General features: G+C 41.1%; 1 protein-coding gene across 3 annotated transcripts in view; it reads right to left on the bottom strand.

Annotated features, from left to right (window-relative positions):
- Positions 1 to 9,412, bottom strand: part of WDR86 (WD repeat domain 86) — a 48,746-nt gene extending 39,334 nt beyond the window's left edge. For 2 of the 3 annotated variants that reach the window (XM_052001008.1, XM_052001010.1), the window contains exons 1-2: positions 9,074 to 9,412; positions 7,916 to 8,174 (exon numbers count right to left, since the gene is read on the bottom strand). In XM_052001008.1, coding sequence (XP_051856968.1) covers positions 7,916 to 8,078 — 163 coding nt within the window. In that variant the 5' untranslated portion in view covers positions 8,079 to 8,174; positions 9,074 to 9,412. Of the gene's footprint in view, positions 1 to 7,915; positions 8,175 to 8,770; positions 8,915 to 9,073 lie in introns of those variants that run through there. The other variant, XM_052001009.1, reaches the window with a different exon arrangement.
- Between the last annotated feature and the right edge of the window lie 12,994 nt (positions 9,413 to 22,406).

Raw genomic sequence — 22,406 nt, 5'->3', positions numbered from 1 at the left:
GCCTGGCAAAGCTGCCTCCCTGTGGTGTCTGCAGCTAGGAAGCAGTGGCTCACTTCACACCTCTGACTGTGGAGGGCAGTTTCTCATCTCGAAAGGAAGGGGTTTGGGGTGGCAAGTCTCGAGTTTGGAATCGATGAGCCACAGAATATGTACTGATTCTTGGATGATAAAACCCACCTGGGGAATCAGCCCACAGACCGACCTTGATTTTGCACGATCCATTTTATCCCCTCATTAAAGCAATTAAGGATGCTTGGATTCCCTTCTTGGGGGTCCCCTCCCCTCGCACATCCCCCTTCTTAGCTCAGCAAACTCTCCTGGTTGTAAAGAAAAGAAATTCCTTCCTCCCAGCCCCCTTCCCACGGCTCCTCAAGGCTGGTCTGGCCATCTGGAACCGAACCCCGTGGCTGATTTCCTTTGACAAAGCCACCCACCCCACATCTGAAAACAGACCCAGCAATGACTCATGGTTCTGAGGGCTTCATCAACAACAAGCAGATCCCCCAGGGCTTAGGAAGATCTTCTAGGAAGCACTGGGAAAGCTTTGGGGGAATCTCCGGCTGAGCTAGGGCCTGGCCCAAAGAATGGCAGCATCCATCGGCCTGGAGACCCCCGAGGTCCTAACATATCCTCAGTGACAGAAGAGACTGAGAGAAAATAAGCTGCTACCCAGCCAGCCACAAAACTGGATGCACCCTAGACAGAGGGGAAGGAACTAGGAGACTGCAGTCTAGAAGAGACTTTTAGGGATCATCTAGTCCAATTTTGTTTTACCAAAAAAAAAAAGAAACTGAGGTGGGGTGGGGGGGAATCATAGGGTTAAATGACTGTCCAAGGTCACTCAGAATTAACTGGCATTTTCATTAGACCAGCACAGGGGCCAAGGCGGCAAGTTTTATGTCTTTAGAGGCCTACAAATCCATAAATGTCAAAAGGAAAAATAAATGGCTTTGAAGGTTTGGAGAATGCATGTAAAAGGCAGTGACTGATGATATCCCTGCTCAGCAGTTAGGTAGGACTGATTAAGTGCAAATCAATCCTTCCTTCTTTTTCTTAGCTGCTTTGGAAAATAAGTTGGTGAAGAAGGTCAAACTGATACAGTGTGAAAATTGTTTCATTAAATTTAAACTACTCTTAAATGAAAACATCATTGTATTATGACAAGAGAGATTTTTGAGATTTTGTTTGTTTGCCAAAAACAACTTTTTTTCTCCCCTTGGGTGAAGGAAGTAAAGCAGAAAAATGGGTCATCGTAATAGGGTAGAAGGGAGAAGATTCCATAAACTGTGGGTCTCTGAGGATGAGGAATTTGCTGAACCTGTAATCTGTGAGTTGGAATTATAAAGTAACCATACACACTTGTACAGGAACATGGGTATAAAAAATATCATTCCTTCTTAAACTGCGTTAACTTGGGCAAATCACTTAATTTCTGTTTATCTCAGTTCCCTCAACTTTAAAATGAGAACCGTAATAATACCTCCTTCTCAGGATTGTCATGAGGCTCAAGTGAGATATTTGTAAAATGCTTAACACAGTGTCCAGCATCTAGCAGGCACTATATAAATATCATTATTATCAGTTAGCCAATGATGCTGTTAATTGTTAAAAAATGGCTGAAGCCCCTCTTTTGGTAGGAGCCTATGACTTGTGAATATCACCAATCGATCAACAAGCATTCATTAGGTGCTAATATGTGCTGCTAATTGCTAGACCATGGGGATATAAAGACTAGAATAAAACAATCTTTGCCTTCAAAGAGCTTACATTCTATCATAGAGACAATACACATAATATATAAGTATATTACATATTAAATATATGAAATATAAATTTATGGAAAGAAAGATTCAGGAAACCTTCATATTTCATCAGAATGGAGCTTGAGTAGGATTTTGATGGAAACATGGGATTTGAAGAGATGGAGGTAAAGTGGGAAGATCTTTCAGGTTTAGGAAACAATTTAAAGGACTGTAAGTTTCTGAGGTAATGGCTATGATGTACTTTGTGTTACCCATACTCCCACATATAATATAAGCTCATTAATAATCTGTTTATTACTGAAAAAATGCAGGTAGAAGAACATGGTCATTTAAAAAAATAGACTAATACAGTTCATTTATCTTACATCTATCTCAGAAATCAACTCAGTGAATCATAGGAGAGTTGGTAACACCCTAAGTGGTCATCTAGACCGACATCAGTCATTGCCTCAATAACAGAATCAATAAACGGCCTTCAGTGATTAACTCTACTGTGACATTCACTCCTCTACTCTGTCTTTTTATCCTGTCTGCATTCTATCATGCTTCAACATTACTTGGTCTTGTTAAATAAAATAAAAAGTTATCTTTCACATATTCATTGACTAGCTTGGAAGCTCTGCAACAAAGATTATAATATATGTTGCATCCTCCAATGATGTCTACTACAGTGTTCTGTACAAACTGGAGCTTGAGAAATGCTGACAAACATTAACAAAAATAACATGAACTGGTAGTAGGAGAAACAGAGGCTACTGGCTTTTTTGCCAACATTGTCATAGGTTTTTACTCTTGCCTTTCCTGCCTCTGCCACTCCAGAAATGTTCTCACATTCCCCCCAGCAAGGGAGGAATGGGAGAATTCTATCCTCCACCCTAGCAGCTGTAAGCCACAGGGAAGTTCGGATGGGCTTTGCCAGGTCAGCTTTAATCCAGACCCTCCTCTGCTTGGAACTTCTTGGATCCTAGCTGAATGAAGAGTGATTCCCAAGATGGATCTCATGAACAATATTAGGAGAGATCCTGGATTCCTTGGTCAGAGCTGGCTGGCAGTCAGCTGATGCTTATTAAGGTTTTTTTAATTATTGTTTATTATTAATTATTGTTTAATTATTGTAAATATTTATATTTGGGATATACTTGCATACATATTATCTCTCCTAATAGAATACAGTAGAGCTATCCCATCTCACAAAAGAAAGGGGTAGGGGACAGGAATAAAAGATTCTCCTTATTCCTGAGAGAAAGAATAGGGAAGGAATAGTTTCATCTTTGTTTTTGCAACTCAATGCCTTGACTAAAGTAGGCATTTAATCAATATTTATTGATTGTTCAATTTACAGGAGTATTCACAATCTTTTTCACAATAAATCTCCTAAGCACATAATAGCTAATATTTATATGGCACTTCATAAGGTTTTCAAAATACTTTCTCATTTGAAATATGACCAATTTACAAAACAAATCTGATTTCTATAAAACTTTCAGCAGCATATCTATAATGAGGTGAGACACAACTGAATTCTCTTTTTATAACAGTGTTTCTGCATCATAGAGGATGACTACCACCAGAGGGAGAAGATTAACCCCGACCTGTCCTATAAAAGATATAGGCCTAAAAGGAATTGTTTGGACAGTACAGGGTTAAGGTGAAGCATAAAATGCTTATTAAGCAGACTTTGCCAATTATACTGGGTCTTGTTTTAAATGCCAACCTCCTAGGATATAACACTTAGTGGATTTTTTTTCTTCAATAGTATTTATTTTTCTAATTACATGTAAAGACAGTTTGCAACATTCATTTTTGTAAGATTTTGAGTTCCAAATTTTTTCTCCCTCCCTCTCTTCCTTACCTCCCCCCTCCTCTAGACAGCAAGTAATCAATATAAGTTATATTTGTACCATCATTTAAAACATATTTCCATATTGGTCATTATAACAAAGGGGAAAAACTACTAGAAAGAAAAAGCAAACAAAGAAGGTGAAAACATAATACTTTAATCCACATTCAGTCTCCATAGCTCTCTCTCTGGATGTGGCTCTCATTTTCCATCCCAACTCTATTGGAATTGTTTTGGATCACACTGTATTGCCGAGAAAGCTAAGTCTATCACAATTGATCATCACATAATCTTGCTACATATAAGCTACTGTATCCTATTCCGAGTCTCTATTAATGTGGGCTTACAAGCTTTTTATTTAGTATTTCCTTTTTATGGAAGAAATACATTGCTGATTGATCAGAGAAATACAAATTAAGACATCTCTGAGGTACCACTACACACCTCTCAGACTGGCTAAGATGACAGGAAAAGATAATGACGAATGTTGGAGGGGATGAGGGAAAACTGGGACACTGAGGCATTGTTGGTGGAATTGTGAACGGATCCAACCATTCTGGAGAGCAATTTGGAACTATGCTCAAAAAGTTATCAAACTATTCATACCTTTGATCCAACAGCGTTTCTACTGGTCTTATATCCCAAAGAGATCTTAAAGAAGGGAAAGGGAGCTGTATGTGCAAGAATGTTTGTGGCAGCCCTCTTTGTAGTGGCAAGAAACTGGAAACAGAATGGATGCCCATCAATTGGAGAATGGCTGAATAAATTGTGGTATATGAATATTGTTCTGTAAGAAATGACCAGCAGGATGATTTCAGAGACACCTACAGAGATTTATATGAACTGATGCTGAATGAAATGAGCAGGACCAGGAAATCATTATACACTTCAACAACAATACTTCATGAGGATCAATTCTGATAGACATGGCTCTTCAACAATAAGATGACTGATGCCAGTTCCAATGATCTTGTGACAAAAGAGCCATCTGCATCCAGAGAAAGATCTGTGGGGACCGAGTGTGGATCATAACAGCATTTTCACTCTTTTTGTTGTTGTTTGCTTGCATTTTATTTTCTCTCATTTTTTTCTCTTTTTTGATTTGATTTTTCTTCTGCAGCAAGATAATTGTATAAATGTGTATGTATATATTGGATTTAATATATATTTTTACTATGTTTAGAATATATTGGATTTCCTGCCATCTAGGGGAGGGAGGGAGGGAAAGGGAGGAAAATTAGAATGCAAGGTTTTTTGAGGATTAATGTTGAAAAATTATCCATACATACATTTTGAAAATAAAGCTTTAATTAAAAAAAGAAAAAAAATACATTGCTGTCCCACACCTCATTCACATTATACACTGAAGACCTTTCTATTGACCTCTTTTGAGAAATCCTAGGCATGAGCCAAACAAACTTCAAGTAATTTTCTCTTGGGGAGATTGGATCACAGTGTAAAGATAAAGAGTGTGAGAGAAGGAAAATAACTCCTCTTATTAGAAACTAAATTTCTCCAGGTTTGAATCTATTCCTTATAGATGGGTTGAGAACAAAGGATAGGAAAGCAGCAGGCCCAGGAATGCTTCTCATTTTTATAATTTATGTCTAACATCATTGTTTTTCCCAATAAGATGTAAATTCCTTGAGGGAAGGAACTTTTATTTTTGTCTTTTTTTATTCCTGGTGGCTAATATGGTACTCAGCACATAGCAAATACTTAATGCTTTTTGATTAAATGACTAATGTGGAGATAGTTTTATATGATTGCACACATATAATCTATATCAGATTGCTTACCCTGAGAGGGAGGAAGTAGGGATAGAAGGTACAAAATTTGGAACTTAAAAAAAAAAAAAACAACTAATGTTAAAAATTGTTTTTACATGTAATTGGAGAAAAAATTTAGTTTTTAAAAAAAATGTTTTTTGATTAATTGCTCAATTTATAGAAAGATTCTCCTTTTCATAGAGTATCTCCTGAATTCATTTGAAACATCCAATTTGCAAAAAAAAATTATTTCAGTATAACATCTTTGTAACACGATTGTAACATGAGATAAAACACAACTTGTATACTTTGTTTTTATAACTATCTTCTCTCAAGGAGTTCAAAGGGCAATAGAAGCTTATCCAGGTTTCTGATTCTGAGTCTATCTATACTCTAATTCTAGATCCATACAGCCAGGAATTCCCCACTCACCTCTCACTTCTTTACTACCTTGTCCATTTTGTCCCCTTTTCACAGTTACCTGCTGCTATCACAGAATCACATTTCCTTGGGCAGCTGACCACATGATCCATAGCTGGTCTCAACACTTTCTATTCTTTGTTAGAAGTGGCTTGTAAAAGGGGAAGGCTCTCCAACCCTCAGTATTCTAGAGTAGTAAGCAAGCATTTCAGTGAATTAATAGCTCAAGGGAAGGCAATATATCAGAAGTTACCAATTCTCCTATCTTGGGAATCACAGATCAATTAATCTGTATTTATTGAGGGCTTACTATGCACCCTGAAGCCTGATGAGGTCTAAGACTCATTTGTATGATCACTATTTATGGTTCTCCATCTCAGGTGATATCTGAAGGCAGCTTCCTTTCTATGATTCCTGACTCCTTACAAAAGTAACAGAGCACATCATCTCGATTTCAAGGAAACATATTCTTTTAAGAAAAAAAGATTACTCTTTCTTCCCACCAAGTACTCACTGACTCACATCTACTATTCCAGGAAATTAAAATTTACTATTTCCCCCCTTATTGAGCATTTAACACCTCTTTCACTTTTGAACTCTACCATCAAGAGGAAACATTTGAGAGGAAAGAGTGGCCATTTTTTCACTGCTACACATGAAAATTTCTTATTGAGTAGGATTAGTCCTCAAATCAAGGGCATTGAGGGGCTCGGGGACATAGATGCTTTCCTGAAAAGGAAGTGTAAGGAGAATAAAGCTGGAGAAGGCAGGTGGAACTGCAGCAGTTGTGAATGGAGAGCAGAGGGTGATGAAGAAGGGGACAAGGGATAACTAGGCAAAAGGAGGGGAAAATGGGCTCAGTTTGAGGATCAATATATTGGAGTTTCCAAAGGGGCACTTTGGGGAATAGCTCTACCGGACTGGATTGTGCCAAAAGCGGTATAATCACCTATAAATGTTACCTTTTATGAGAATACAGACACAAATAGGTGCGGAATCACAATGGATTCTTAAAACTAGTGTAGAATCTGAAAAATATTTCAGCTTTAAGGAGAGAGTGGACTCCACTCAAATCAGGACTCCCTGGGGTCTAAAACTTACAGTAAATCAGACTTCTCTTTTGGCTATATAGAAGCAGCTGGTTTTTTATTTCCATTTACAGCAAAGTCTCAGTTGTCAGTATGAATATTAGCAAATCTCAGTTAAGCCAAAGTTAATTTTCTCATAAGCAAAATGAAGGGGTTGAACTAAATGGCTTCTGAGGTCTCTTCAAGGTCTAAAATCTATGATCTAAGAGATCCTTCTGTAAATTTTGGAGTGGAGAGATATGAAGTAAGGTAGCACAGAATAAAAAAATATGTGTATATATGTATATATGTATATGTATACACACACACACACACACACACACACACACACATGCCTAAAGCTAACCTTTGGAGCCAAAACTCTCCAAAAGAGGGCAGTAGGAAGACAGCAAGATGAAGTGTAGTTTCAATAAATATGAATTGGTAAGAAGACTTCTTTATCTGAAGTTCTCTACATGGAAGATGTTTTTTTTTAAAAAGCCACAAAACAGAATAACCACTTGCACACCCTCAGTAACTGACCTGACTTGCTTGGCTTAAAGTCACAGAAGCAAGGGATATCAAACTTGGAAATGACTTGCCCAGTGTCACATAGTCAGTTATTGACAGGACCGGGACTAAACCTCCAGTTTCCCGATTCCTCCATCCAGCGCTTATCAAAATCCAATGTGCTGACAAATGTTCTAGGTGGGTCCCCCCTCCCAATGACCGAGCCTCCTGACGTCTGTCAGACACATCCATTCCATACAGCCTTCCTTACTCCCCAGAAGGACAGCCTTGGCTGCCTATCCAAAATGGCTGAGGCTACTTCCATGTGTCCATATAACCGTGGCCCTGTTTCAAAAACTCCTTGTAGGATGGGAAAGCTGGAGCGACCCACTGTCATCCCGGTTTCTGGGGAGACACTATCTCCGGAGCCCGGAGGCTGACGGAGAGAGAGAGGAGGAAGAAGGGAGAGCCAGGCTAAGGAGCCATGTGGCTCCTTCTGGGGGGCCAGGAAGGCCCTGGTTAGGGGAGGAGCAGTGCGCTCTCTACCTTGGAAGTGTCCATGACACTGGCTGTCATCAGTGCTCCAGAGCCGAGCAGTGCCATCCTCGCTGCCCGTCAGCAGCCGCCGACCGTCAGGGCTCAGGCTGAGCCAGTTGATGCCTCCTCTGTGATCTGTGCAGACCCTCAAGGCAGAGCCATTGCCCCCCATTCTGCCTCGCTAAGGAAGGGGCTCCCCAGCCAAAAGAAGCCAGGTTCCTCCAGCAACTGCTTCCAGACATCACCTCAGGAATTATACCCCAGGAGCCTGCAAAAGGTATTCGAGTATAATGTATTCCCAGCCCCGTGGCAGCATCCCGTTCCTAACAAGGGCAGACCCCCAATCTAGTCCCCCTTATCTATACACTTCTTATTTCTTCAATAACATAAGAAAAGTCAACCCAAGTGACAGAATAGAGCCATCAAAACTAGATGCAGAAAAATGAAATTTCATCTCCTCATCTCCTTCTCTGCTCCTCACACCAATTTCTAGGTTTAGGACTGGAATTCATTGTCTGGAGAATAACCAAATCCCCTCCCCCACTCCCGGTTCCCTACACTTTTCCCTCCCTCCTTTCTCTCCCCTCCTCCCCCGGGAGGAGATCTCTCCATAGAACATATTCCTGGTTGGGAATGAGAAGTCATTTTAGTTGAGCCCACTGTCTGTTACCCCTCCAACGCTACTAAACCCCTAACCTTTGACCAGATGGTTTCCACTCCAGGACCAGAGAGTCCGGTGAGAGGTGACCCAAATCCCCCACGTTTCCTCGCGCCCCCACCCCCATCGCACCGTCCTCCCCAAGGTACACCTAAAACCGTAACCAAAGCTTCCAGCCTTATCCCAAGGTGCGGCAACTCACGGACCTGCCCAAAGCCCATGGGGGAAGATGGGGGTCTTTTCTCCTACACTTCCCTAACCCCCTACTCCACGCTCAACACACAATTCCTCGTTGCGGAGGGCTACAGAACAATAAAGTGCAGGCTGGCTCCTCCTAGGAGACCACCCCTCAACCTGTCCCCTCCCACTTCTCCGGGACTGCTTCCCCACCCCTATCCCTTACTTCCCAGCTTCCTCCCTCCTGTGGTTCTCAGCCTCTCTGGAGGACCCAACTCCTCCCTACTCCCTCCCCACGCCTTCCTCCTCCCCCGGCGCCAGTCTTAACTCACCTTTGCCCGGGACCCCCAATCGCCCTCTCTGTCCTCGCTGCTTTCAACGCTCTCTCTTTCCCTCCCCTCCCCCGAGGGAGGCTCCACGTGGAAACTTTCTCCGATCGCTCTGACCCTTTCCAGGCCACTCCAGGCCGGGCTCCACGCGGCGCCCCCACCCCCTCACCTTCCCCAAAGGCGGAGAAGGGGGTGTCGGTCCTGTCCCCGGGGAGGAGAATTCACCCCCTCCGAGGGCAGCTGAACTGAAACCTAACCACACCCCCTCCTGCCCTAGGGAGCCGGGGGAAGGGGACGGGCAGCCTCGGATTAGGGACTCACACATATATGTGCTCGAATACACACACACTTAACTGCGCTACATCCACACTAGAGCTCTTACTGGGGAGGTGGGGAATAGGAGAGCAAAGGGTTATCTTTAGGACTAAGTTCTAAACTCCCTTCCAGAGTAAAATCACCCCACCTCTTTCTCCTCTAAAATAAAGCATAAACCCCGAATGTATGTACAGGCTCCCCAAGAAGTAGTTTTCTCAGACTGCGGCTCCCCACTGGCCGGACTCCACCTTTGGAGGATGGGGCTGGAGGGAGGGAGACGCTTGTAGATGACCCTGAATATTTCCGAGTCTGGTCCCTAACACCGTAAGTTTGGACTAATTCAGCGGTTCTCAAACTTTTTGGCCCGAGGACCCCTTTCACTCTTTAAAATCGTTGCCGGCCCGCCGCTAGAGTTTTTGTAGGTTATGTTTTCTGTATCTATGCATTAGAATTTAATCCAGAGGTCCCAGGACCACCTTTTTAGAACGACTGGACTTGATGGATCTCCACGGTCTTTCCTTTCCCCAGCACAGGCTGGTTCCTCTGCTTTTCAGGGAGGGTTGGGGGAGCTTCCTTTTAGCCACAGAACTAGCAGAGTAGTGCCTAGGATTGGGTTACTAGGATAGTCCGGAGTCAAAAAAGGAGCTCCCGACACCCAGGTCTTTTGTTAGAATTTCCCCCACCCCCCGTGGAGGCTGCTGCTCCTCCTCCTTCCCGCCTCTCACTCTCCCCCCGGCTTCAAGCTCCATCTGATCTGCCCCCTGAGGTCTCTGCAGGAATCCCCACACCCGGCACTTCAACCCTCTCCCGGAGCTTCTTTCCCCTGTTTCTTATTAATGCAGCGGTTCAGGAGCTCAGCTCAGTCCATCACCCCAACAGTCAAGGAAGGATGGAGGAAGGGAGAGGGAACGCAAGGGAATAGGTGGGGAGGAGTTGACCCACTCGCCTCAGGATCCCTCTAGGTCCTAGAGGTAGCAAGATTGCCCAAATCCTTTCTAGCCCCTTCCCCAGATCTAGAAAGTAGAGAAAGGCCCAAGGACTCCATTAAAGGTCCAAGCTAACCTATTTCCTCTGGAGGAGGTGTCTATACTTCTTCACAAGATGATCCTATGGCAAGGTCCTTTGGGCAATGAAGCTAAATTGTCACATAAGGAACAAAAAGAAAGGGGAATCACTCAACGAACTTATCCCTTGCTAACTGCTGCTTAGTGGGAGGGATAGCATTTGAACCTAACCTTGTGGGAGTTTACATATTGGTGGTGAAATGAATGACCCTCCACTGTCATTTATATAGCATCATCTTTCCTCTTCTTTTCATTCTTATTGCTGACCTATTCACCTCTTGCCTGGATCAGAGACTTCTAATCTGGTTCATTCACCTTCCTTGATTTCCTTTTATACTTTTCCATATCAATTTTTTTTTTTCCAAGTGGCTATCATGCTTTAAATAGTATCACCTGGTGAAATTCTCCCTTTCTTCAAGGACTAGATCAGGTGCCTCATTCTCCATAAATGCTATCCTGATCCCTCCAGATTTGAGTCCTTCTTTTGTCAAATGTCTCACACCAAACTCTGTTTGGACATCTTTATACCATTATTTGTCTGTCTTATTCCTACAATGCATCCGGGTCCATCTCAGGCATCCTGATCTATATCTGGCCACTGGACCGGGATGGCTCTGGAGGAGAAAGTAAGGTTGGTGAATTTGTCCAGCCTCCGTCATTTCAATCCAATTTACTTGCATATCATGGCATCACACCCCTGATGTCATGAACCTCTTTGAGAAAGAGGGACAAGCAATAACTCCACTAAATTATAAACTCCTAGATGGCAAGAGCTTTTGCTTTGCTTTGCTTCATCTTTATTCTTAAAAGTTCTTCTAATTAATACACACTCACCTGAATTAAATTAGCACTAAAAGGACTGAAATTGAGGAAAACTTCAGAGCACCAGGCAATGCAAGAGCATGAATGGAAGAGGGAAGGATACACAACACCCGCATGATAAAAAACATTGACTTGGGTGTCAGAGAGCCTTGTTTGTCCTGTCCTGGTGACTACACTCCCCTCATGACTGAGCAGATTGGTTCTCTTTTGACCTTAGTTCCCCTTTGTCAAATGATCAGCTTGGGCTAGAAACTAAATGATCCAGGATCCCTTTCAGGTCTAAAACTGGAATTCTAAACTTCAGAACTGTAGCTCCTTGTGGTGTCCTAGAAAGAATCTGGAGAGACTAAGGGTTATATCCTGCCTCCAATACCTAGTTGTGTGACCATACCCACATATAAGTTTCTAAAGCTCAGAAATAATATTAAATTTTTACCACAGTGCCTGGCTTAACATTTTTCTTCTTTCTTCTTTTCTCCTTCCTTCTTCCCCTCTTCCCCTCTTTCTTCCTAAATTTCCTCATCTGGAAAAGGGGCATAACAATTATGCATTTATTTACAAAATAAATTCCCTCAATGGCTGCATAAATAAAATTGATTTCTCATTCTGCACCCTAAATCTGTCACTTCTCTATAATGAATTGCAATAGTTTCATCATCAGTGCTCTGGAATTATAAAAGTCATTTCATTGATCATAGTTCTTTCAAAGTTTACAGTGATATTATTATATAAATTGTTCTCCTGATTCTGCTCATTTCATTCTTTGACAGTTTATTGAAATGCTCAAAATTGTTCATTTTTATGAGATTGATGTTATAGTATAAATTTTTTTCTGCTCACTTCATTCTGCATCAGTTCATGTGTCTTTCCTGTATTTTTAAGCCATCTATTCTTTCAACTCTTATACTTCAATAGTACTCCATATATATGTCCATCTATATACATACCTCCATCTTTCTATCTATCTCACTTATTCAACCATTCTTTATTTGTTGGATATCCTCTTGATTTCCAGTTTTTGTTTTCACAAAAAGATCTGCTATAAATATTTTTGTACATAAAATTACTTTTCCTTAAAACAATTTGGAACTGGTTAACAAACAGATTGATGGAACAGATTAGATGTATAACAAGAAGCCACTTTATCTAATACTTTAGTTATCAACAAAGACAAATACAGAATCTATTGTGATAAGGACTCACTATTTGGCAAAAATTACTAGGAAAATTAGAATTAGGCCCACAATTCACACATTATTCAAAGATCCTTCCCATTTTCCACAATCTTTTAAGTATAATTGGCTGCCTATGGCTTTGCAATCATATCTTTCAGATTTTTGGGGGGGAAGGGAAGGCAAGGAAATAATTCACATGAGCCTGGTGCTTTCTGTCTGTAGTACCTCTCACCCCAACTTTGTTATGAAGATCTCCTTGAAAAATGCATATAAAAACTCTTTGCAAACTTTAAAGTCCTCTATGAATTTTTGCTATTATTGAGTCTCTGAGTATAGAATCAAGTGCTTAACTTTGGGGTATGATGATAAAGGCTATTGAAGTTGAGGAAAGGAGAGATCAGGGTCCCACCAAGGACAAGTCAGGTCAGTGTAGTCAGCATTATATTATGTGTTCCAGTATAACTCTCGGTGTATGTGGCAGAACAGCAGCTGTCAGCCTACTAATTTTACTGGTATTCTCTGAGGTCTCAGGACCTCTTCTATGGCTTCCACTTCAGGAATATGGCTCTTCTTCCATTTTTTAATCTCCTCAATTCCACTGTCCATTAACTAAGGGCAACAATTTACTCAGGCCATTATTCTCGAGTACCACTTTAGTATAGAAAATGAGAGGCAATGTGATGTGGTACAGAGATTACACAGTCAAATAGAAATGGGATCACTAGGCCATAGTAAAGACCCTACAGAAGCATGTTGACTTAGAAGATCACATATTAACGTTATCTGTGGACTATTGTATTTTTGTTTTGTTAAATATTTCCCAATTACATTTTAATCTGGCTCTGGTAGCACTAAGGAGTGTTGCAAGTCCTTGGGCATTATGTTTAACCCTTCTGGTATAATGGGATAGAGAGCCTGACTCTGGGCCAGAAAGAGCTGGGTTCAAGTCTTGACTAATACTATTGGTTATATGACCACTTAACTCCCATTCAGTACTCTAGAAAAGCCTCTAAAATTGCTTGGTGTCTGGATCCAGCTCCTCCTTGTTCTCACTCCTCCCTCCCCCTCTAGAAATCTTCTCTAGAAGACTTTCTCTTCTCTATTTTTTGGACAGATTTCTTGCTTCTTACTCTGTGTCACAGCAATGACTGAGTCATTGTAGCTTGCCCCACTCCTCATTGTGCTTTCTAAGCTGAAGTCGGAGCTCATCTTGACCAATGCCATCGCTCTTGGGTGGATCCCAGATTAGAATTTCTTATGTATGAGTATGTGTTTGCAAGGTTGTTCATTATGTACAGTGACATTACTTTGAAGGTCACAATGGCAAGAGCCACTGAAGCGCTTAACACATAATTGGAACTTTGCTTCGGAAGCCATCAGGAGGGTGGACTAAAGGAAGTGGACATGGGGGCACTGATTGAGACACTCTGGCAGTAGGCAGACTGGACTAGGGCAGTTATGGCTTAAATCCGGGAAAAAGTACGTAGAGAAAAGATGAAGTGAAGGTAGAAAAGATAAGACTTGGGAACTGATTGGGCTCAAGGGGTCTAGTCACCCTACCAGTCCTGACTCTCCTTAGCTCATGTCATCCTCCATCTTTTACCCACGGATGGTATGAGAGACTTAGCCAGATGCCATGCTTAAATCTAGCCTATAATATATGCCATGTAGCTAGATATTCTAGATGCTATATACCAAATATATTTATATATCAATAAATATATAGCAAAGATAGTATCTTTAATATAAATATAGATACAGGTAGAAACATAGAAAGATATGAAGATATATGTGTATATACCTGCCGGACTAATTAATCTTTGCCCTTGGCTGACAGGGTGATAGATTGGGAGGTCAGAGAAATACCTCTCTGCATGTTCCAGATGAGACAGAGGGACAAAAAGAGACAGAGACAGAGAGAGAGGGGCAGAGACAGTGACAAAGGGAGAGCGATGTTTAGGTACATGCATACATATGGAGACAATACATGCATGCATACATGTGGAGGTATGTCTATGTATAGAGAGAGATAGACATGTGGAAATATAAATATACATAGATCTCTCTATCTCTGTCTTTTTATGTCTCTATATGATTGCATAGATATCTATGTAGATAAATATTTCTTTGTGTATGTATGTGTGTGTGTATATATATATATATATATATATATATTATATATATACACAAACATATCTATATCCAGAGAGGCTTTTATCTGACTTCCCAATCTAGTCAGTCAAAGGAAAACATACATTAGTCTGGCAGGACACTATCTTGATTAAACTTCTCTCCACTACTAATGTCCATAAATCATCCCCATTCTAGAATTTTGCTAAAAAATAAAAGTCAAGCTCACTGAACTAGAATTTAAGATATTTTGAGGATATTCCCAAATGGGAAATCTGTCCATCTCCTCTTTTTGGAATATCCATCAGCCTTTTCTCTCACCTGAAATATACTAAGGATGTACATATATTCTCTTATCACCTGTTCTCTCCAGTTTCTCTCCCTACTGCTCCGCTGAAATTCATGTGAAAATGTAATGGCCAAAGATTAAATAGCCCTGTCACATTCTTCTTCCCTTTTGACCTGCCTACAGCTCTTGCCCACCACACAAAATGAATAGGGAATCGGGGGTGGGGAAAAGAATTGGGTGTTCATAGAATCCTGAGTTCCGTTTCTTTCAGTGACATATACTAGCTGTGTGACTGGGAACAAATTATCTGAGCCTCCATTTCCATCATCTGTAGAATGGGAATAATAATATTTGCTCTACTAGAGTTGTTTTGTGCTTTATAAACCTTAATGTGCCACAAAAATGTATTTATTATTGTTGATGCTGACCTCCATCTGCATATTTTCTTTCCTCCAGCTTTGAGAGGATGCATTGCCCTAAATTTGCTGACTTCCACATGGTACTTCTCATTGTCTTATTCCTTCAGGGATCTGGCCCTGCCCACAGCCTCTCATCCCAGGAATAGGTCAATTTGTGGTTTCCCTAGATCTGGGAAATGTTACAGGATGGGAAGGGATGGGCTTTCAGAAAACAAAAGAAATAGAAATAAATTCCCACAATAGCTGGCAAGCATTCCAGACAGTGTTCTATGTAGAGAACAGGACATGAGCACCCCCAGAAAGCTGGCTGGGAATATTCCCCCTGTGCAATTCAGCCAAGGAGGGTTTCAAGTCTACCTTCCCTAAATAAAGAGTAGAATGTCCTATGTCAGAGTGTTTGGTCACTTATGTGGGATTGTCTCGGGGTCTGCAAAATTTCTTAACCTTCTCTCCTTCTATGCCGTTCCTTCTCCCATCTCTTAATGAGGGAAAAAATCTTTTATTCCACAATGAGAAAATGGACTTAAAATGCGTTTGCACCTGGGAGAGAGAAGGCTTCCAGTTAAATTCTTATTGAAGTATAAATAATACCAGTGGCAATAAAATCTCTCTGCTACCTCTGATTTTACCTCGGTCTGAATTAGGGTGGATTACTTCTCTTCCCAGCACCCCAACGGCTTACTTCAGCATATTTCACTGAATCTTGGCGTTTAAAGAGACTTTTACTCTCTTGCTTGTTTTCCTAATCCCCATCTTTCTCTTGGATCACCTGAAACTATATCAGGAAAGCATTTGACCTGGCCAGGGAGGGGAGGAGATGGCTAGACGCTGGAAGTTATTTTTGCATATGTCTCATCATCTTACTGAAAGACAAATCCTTCGGGGACAGAGGTTGTTTTTGTTTTGGAAGTTATATCCCTAGCTGTCTGCATACAGGAAGTACTCAATAAATACATGACAGATTGAATCAAATGTAGGGAGAAGTTAATGCATAAATAAAACTCTAATGGTTGCATTTCAAACATGGGAATTTTACATTATTCAGGTCTGAATGTATCCCTTCCCCCTGAGCCCTCCTTTATAACAATAATGTAAAAAGAGGTTTTATAAAAAAAAGGCACTTCAGTAAAAATCAACTAAGAAATCAGTCACATTTGACAACTTTTAGTCTTACACTTATACAACGAAGGAAGGGGATTTCATTTTTTTCAACTCATCTCTAGTTCAAAATTTGGTCATATTATATAATATTTCATTTAATTTTATTGTCCTTTTCACTTACATTATTATAGTGATTGTGTATATCATTTTCCTAGATTTGCTCATTTCGCTCTGTATCAGTTCATATGTCTCCTCCTGTTTCTCTGAATTAGAAGTTCTTTATTATAACTTCTTATTTTCAAAACATATACATAGATAATTTTCAACATTCACCCTTGCAGAACCTTGTTTTCTCATTTTTTCCTTTCCTTCTCCCCCCCGCAAATAATCCAATATATGTTAAACTATATAATTCTTCTATACAGATTTCCACATTTATGCCACACAAGAAAAGGTAGATCAAAAAGGGGAAAATATGAGGTGGTGCAGTGGATAGAGCACCAGCCCTGAAATCAGGAGGACAGGAGTTCAAATCCAGCCTCAGACACTTAACACTTCCTAGCTGTGTGACCCTGGGCAAGTCACTTTGCCTCAGGAAAAAAAGGGGTGAGGAATGAGAAAGAAAACAAAATGCAAGTAAATAACAATAAAAAAGTGAAATTACTATGTTGTGATCCACCCTCAGTCCCCACAGTCTGGGTGCAGATAGCTCTATCACAAGGCCATTGGAACAGGTCTGAATCACCTCACTGTTGAAAAGAGCCATGTCCGATGGAATTGATCATTGTATGTTGCTGTGTACCATGTTCTTCTGGTTCTACTCACTTCCCTTAACATCAGTCCATGTAGTTAGAGGAGGGTTTTTAAGGTAGACATAGGACCCAAAGAATTAAAGGGTTGATAAGGGAGAAAGCTTATAGCAATACGTACCAGTATTTTTCTTCCTTCATTGAACTCTACAGAAAAGGGAACAGAATATTAAGTGGAAGAAGAGCAGGGAGTGGATAGGAGGGAGAGAAAGGATGCTCATAGTAGCCACTTAACAAATGCTTCTAAATTTGTTAAACAAATTGAGTTGAACCATGCTCCAGACAAATCAGAGATCTATAAAACACACCTTGAAGTTTAGGATTCTAGTTTAATATCTTCAATTTTATTGAAAAAAAAAAAAAGGACAATGGAACTCAGAGACATGAAGTAGATTGCCCAATTTGAGAGAAGTAGTAAGGGGAACGTTCAGGATTCAAACTCAGGTTTAAATTCAGTGTTCTTCCCACTGTACCATCTTGCTTTTTAGCTCATAGTGTAGGGGAAAGAACTCTGAACTTAAAGGTAAAGATACAAATTTGACTTCCAGTTCTACCGTATTTTGGGTGTGAACTGCACAGCACAAACACCAAACTGATTTACCATTCATTACATATGCCATTTAGTGTAATAGAAGTACTGTAGTAATAGTAGTGCACTGATCCAGACTTACATTCATTAGTTCATGCAGTCATTCTTTATCAACCAAAAGTATGTAATTATCTATTCAGTAATATAAACATCAAGCCCTCTAAGGAGTTCCTAAAGGTCCAAGCTTGCATAGTTTGTAACAGTGCCCAAACCAGGGGCTTTCTCTGAGATGGTATAACCACACAGCTTCTCAGAGATCATACGATGCCCTAATCTCTGAGTGCAGGAAATGAAGGAATCAATTCTTTTGGCTACCAGAAGCAGATTGATACCTGGGGTTTCCAGTGGATTTTTAGGATTCTGATTAAGGAGTTATTTAGGAAATATACATGCCAGTAGTAATTATTTACAGATTTGGGGAATTCACATGTCACTGCCAAACTACATAAGAACTTATCTTGTTACCAAAAATCCCTTACATACTAATTTTTAAAACGAAAGCTTAAAACAAAATGGAACAATCTGTGCTATTATTCCTTCTTCAGGATGTCTGACTTTGGGCAAGTTGTTCCCACTTAGGACCTTAGTTTACTGATCTACTGATTTAACTAAAAGGGGTTATACTAAGTGATCACTAAGTTCTTTTCTGGTTTGGATAACAGGTTAAATTCTTGGCTGTAAGAGCCTATCCCAACTCAAAAAAAAAATAAGAAAGAAGAAGAGGTAAAAGTAAAACATGAACAATTAAAAATAATAATAAAAGAAAAAAAAGGAAAAACCCGCCAAAACCTCCCTCTTCAGAAGGGATAGCTAGTCCTAAATGAGTTCCCCTAGTATGTAAAGCTTTCTCAATTTAGGAGAATTTAGGTTTTGAAATTAGTTGGAAGATGAGAAACTAAACTATACTAGAGAAATATTCTTCCAAAGGATTCCTGAAATATATATAAATGATAAAAATGGAAAATGAGACAAGTTGAGGCAGATGGGAAATCAACCACTTTTCCTCTAATGAAAATTTGTTTTCTTTCCAAAAATGAAAAAGTACTTAAATTTCTAGGTCATTGGGTAACTCTAGTCCTATAGAATTAAAGGCCATAAGGATTCCAGATTAGCCATGTAAATTCATGAAATGATAGAGTTTGTAGGCAAGATCCTACTTAAAAAAATAAAGCATGTGATTACATGTTACATATTATATATTACAAGGATGTCTTTCTAAAAGGGACTAGGTACGTGAGGTTAATTGGAAGTCAATATCTCACTGCCTAGATGAGTCCCCAAAATGGCTCTGGACCTCCCATTAAGCCTTTGGGTTCATACAAAACAAGTTCAGTCCTGCAGGCTAATGCCAAGAGGGTAATTTTCTTTTCTTGGCTCATTGTCCCTCCCTGGAGTAACTCCAAGAAAATTTCCTAATCTACTCCTGGAATAGTTCATATCTGTTTCCCCAAATGTGTGTACAAGGGTCTCCAGCTTCCATATAAGAACCCAAAGTGGAAGATGCAAATTAGGTATGGGACAGTTTTTATTTTTGCCCATAGAAAAAAGGGAAAGAACTTTCAGCATTCCAAAAATGACATAAAGTATAAATAAAGTGGTGAAAAGAAGTCATCAGCTTCCCCAGAGGGGAACTAAAGTTGGGGTTGTTATTGGGACAATTCTGTGATGGCCCTCTGAGTTCCTTTTTCCCACATAGAGTTCTATCCAGTCCCATCCAAGGCTTGTATTGTGGGTTCCTGGCCCAAGGTGACCATTTCAGTCCCTGAAGAAAAGAGACAGCATTCATTCCTTCCAGGGTTGTATCTGAGCTGTTAAGTTCTTGATTTTATGAATTTTTTTTTGGTGTGTGTGTAAAGATTTTTTATATGGAGGTCACAAAATGAAGTCAAAGAGAACAAACTGGTCAGTCAGCTTATTTTTAGAGACTCTGGACAGGGACAGAACCTCCAAGAAGAATTTGTTCTATTGAGTCCTAAGAGCTCAACACCGAGAGTTCCTTGTATTTTCAAAGAACTCCAAAAACATGTCAAAGCTCCTTGAGGGGAGGCCTGTGAGGGCCCACATCATGGGCTGATTGGGGAGCTCCCAAACAGATCAGGACCAATCCCTTCTGCTTCTTACATATATATCAGCTAAAAAAAACAACCAAACAAAATCACTGCTCTTCAGCAGATTGTTACAATCTGTTTTTGTCATCCTTACAGCTTAAGTAATTAAAAATCCAAAGGTCAAAATCCAAAAGTTTAAAAGTTTCATGATGACTTTCTAAGAAAGGCAAGATGGAAGCGTCCCGAATAGGGAGTCAGGACACATATATTCTAGTCCTGGCTCTGTCCCTCCTGACCTTGCACAGAACCTCCATTCTCTTAAACTCAGGATCCTTGCTTATAAAGTTAGGGGGGTCTTTAAGGTTGGTTCCAACTCTAAGCATGCTAAGGTTCCATAAAGACTCCATCTAATTTTTAAGGATAGAATAGAAATAGAGAGGGGCAGCTGGGTGGCGCAGTGGGTAGAGCACCAGCCCTGAAGTCAGGAGGACCTGAGTTCAAATCTGATTTCAGACACTTAAAACTTCCTGGCTGTGTGATCTTGGGCAAGTCACTTAACCCCAATTGCCTTGGGGGGGGGGGAATAGAAATAGAGAGCAGACCTGTAATTTCTTTGGTATGGGTAACTCCTAGGTGAGGAAACTCATCAGGTTTCCCTATGCAGACCATTCTCTTCTCTGTAACTTAGAATCAATAATTTTCTAGATTATTCAAAGATTAAGGGACTGGCAGACCTAGGTCAGAGACTGATGTAGGAAGTCAAAAAGCAGCTCTCTGTCCACTAACCTCACTGCCTCAGAAGAGCAAACTTTAACAGTATTTTAAAATTTCTGTCATCCTTATCGGAGCAGGGAGGTAAAATATGTAGTAATCATATTTAGCTTATGTGGTCCAGACTAAAAGAACCGTAGCAATTCAGAAAATGGAGGAAGGAACAGAAATCTTCTGACGGGGTTAACCCTGGGATAGGATACTCACCACAAGCCATGAGGGAGGGATAAAAAGAGCTTGATAAATCTCCCTCCCCACAGAAGGGGTCTCCTCTCTGTAGCATCGGCTTCTCACTCAGGGTCCCAGTGGACACTATCCCCTCTAATCAGACTCAGGATCAACAGCAAACTGGGTTCAGAAGCCGGAAACCACAGCCCTAGGCCAAGAAAATCCCCTTTGAACTGGCCACTCTTGGCAGCTGTCTTGGAACGCTGGCCTTCTCTTCCCCTTGGAAACTATTTCCCTTCCAAGCCACAGAGACGCCAAGGGGTTCTGGCTTGGGAGCCCAGCTGAGAGGGCAAAGGTCATGACACACTTACAACTGGGTCCAGAATCGGGGGGTGAGGGAAAGGCCAAAGGCCAGACAGCCCCAGTATGGTGCCCGCCGGTCCCGAGCTCCCCTGGTCTCTCCTGGACATGGGCTCCTCATGGCTGCCGTGGGGGATGACGTCCAGCTGGAGATCATCCCATCACCTGGAATTTCCTCTTCACCTCCCCACAGGCTTTTCCCGGCAGCTCCACAGAAATATCGAGGAATTAGCTGGGCAAAAGGAGTCCAGTTTCTTAAGCAACTTTCAAAATGGGCCCCCAACTTGCTAACATGATCATGACCCCACACCTCCCCCACCGCCATGATATCTTATACCCCTTCTCCAAAAATAGCCCCCAAACCACTCTTCCTTGAAGATTTATCCCAAACTGTTCTTTGGGATGCTTCTGGTTCCCCCCCAAGGACTGGGAAGTTCCAAACCCTAAGGGGAAAAACACACATTCACACATCAAAGGAGAAAGCCTCCAGTGGAGTTCATGGTGAGGGCCCGTCCTGGGCAAAGCTCTTCAGTTGGGCCAATTTGGTTCTCAGCGGCCCAGGCTTCCTGTTCCTCCTCCAGGCCCTGCTTGGTTCCTGGCCTTCATGTCTCAGTGAACTCTCCTCTTCAACCCCTAAAAGCCACATGCTCTGGTGAAAGACTTGGCTCATTTCCGGGGCAGCAGAGCCATAACCAGGCCAGGGTGACAGGAGCTTTGCCTCAGGATGCTGACTACCCTCAGGGTCAAAGGAACTGAGCTTAGTGCCATAGTAAGGACAACAGCAACAGCTAATGTTTACACGTGCTTAGCATGTGTCAGGTGCTATGTTAAACATTTTACAATTATCCTCTCCTCTGGTCCTTATGACAGTGCTGAGAGGTAGGCGATATTATTATTCCCACTATACAGATGGGGAAACTGAGGCAAACAGCATTCAAGTGACTTACCCAGGGCTAGTGTCTGAAGCTGGATTTGAACTCAGATTTCCCTAACTCCAGACCAGGTGCTTTATCTACTTTACCACCTTCCTGTTTCAGTGACTCATTAACAAAATTAGTTAAATTAGGAAGCTACCATCTGATCTGCTATTATGCCATCCCTTTCACTATATAAACTCTCAGGAAGTAGTTTCCCCAGCAACAGCGGAGGGCATCTTTTAAGCTATCTGCCACATGCTCTATTTTGTGCTATTTACTCCAGGTGAAAAAATTGTTATTTACTACTATTTGTAAGTCTCAGGAAGCCCATGAGTCCCAGTGCTCCCTCTCTCAGGCCT

Source organism: Antechinus flavipes, chromosome 5 (genome assembly GCF_016432865.1).
Source record: "Antechinus flavipes isolate AdamAnt ecotype Samford, QLD, Australia chromosome 5, AdamAnt_v2, whole genome shotgun sequence".
NCBI lineage: Eukaryota > Metazoa > Chordata > Mammalia > Dasyuromorphia > Dasyuridae > Antechinus > Antechinus flavipes.
Note: the sequence above shows the minus strand (reverse complement) of the source record. Positions and strands in the feature narration are given on the sequence as shown.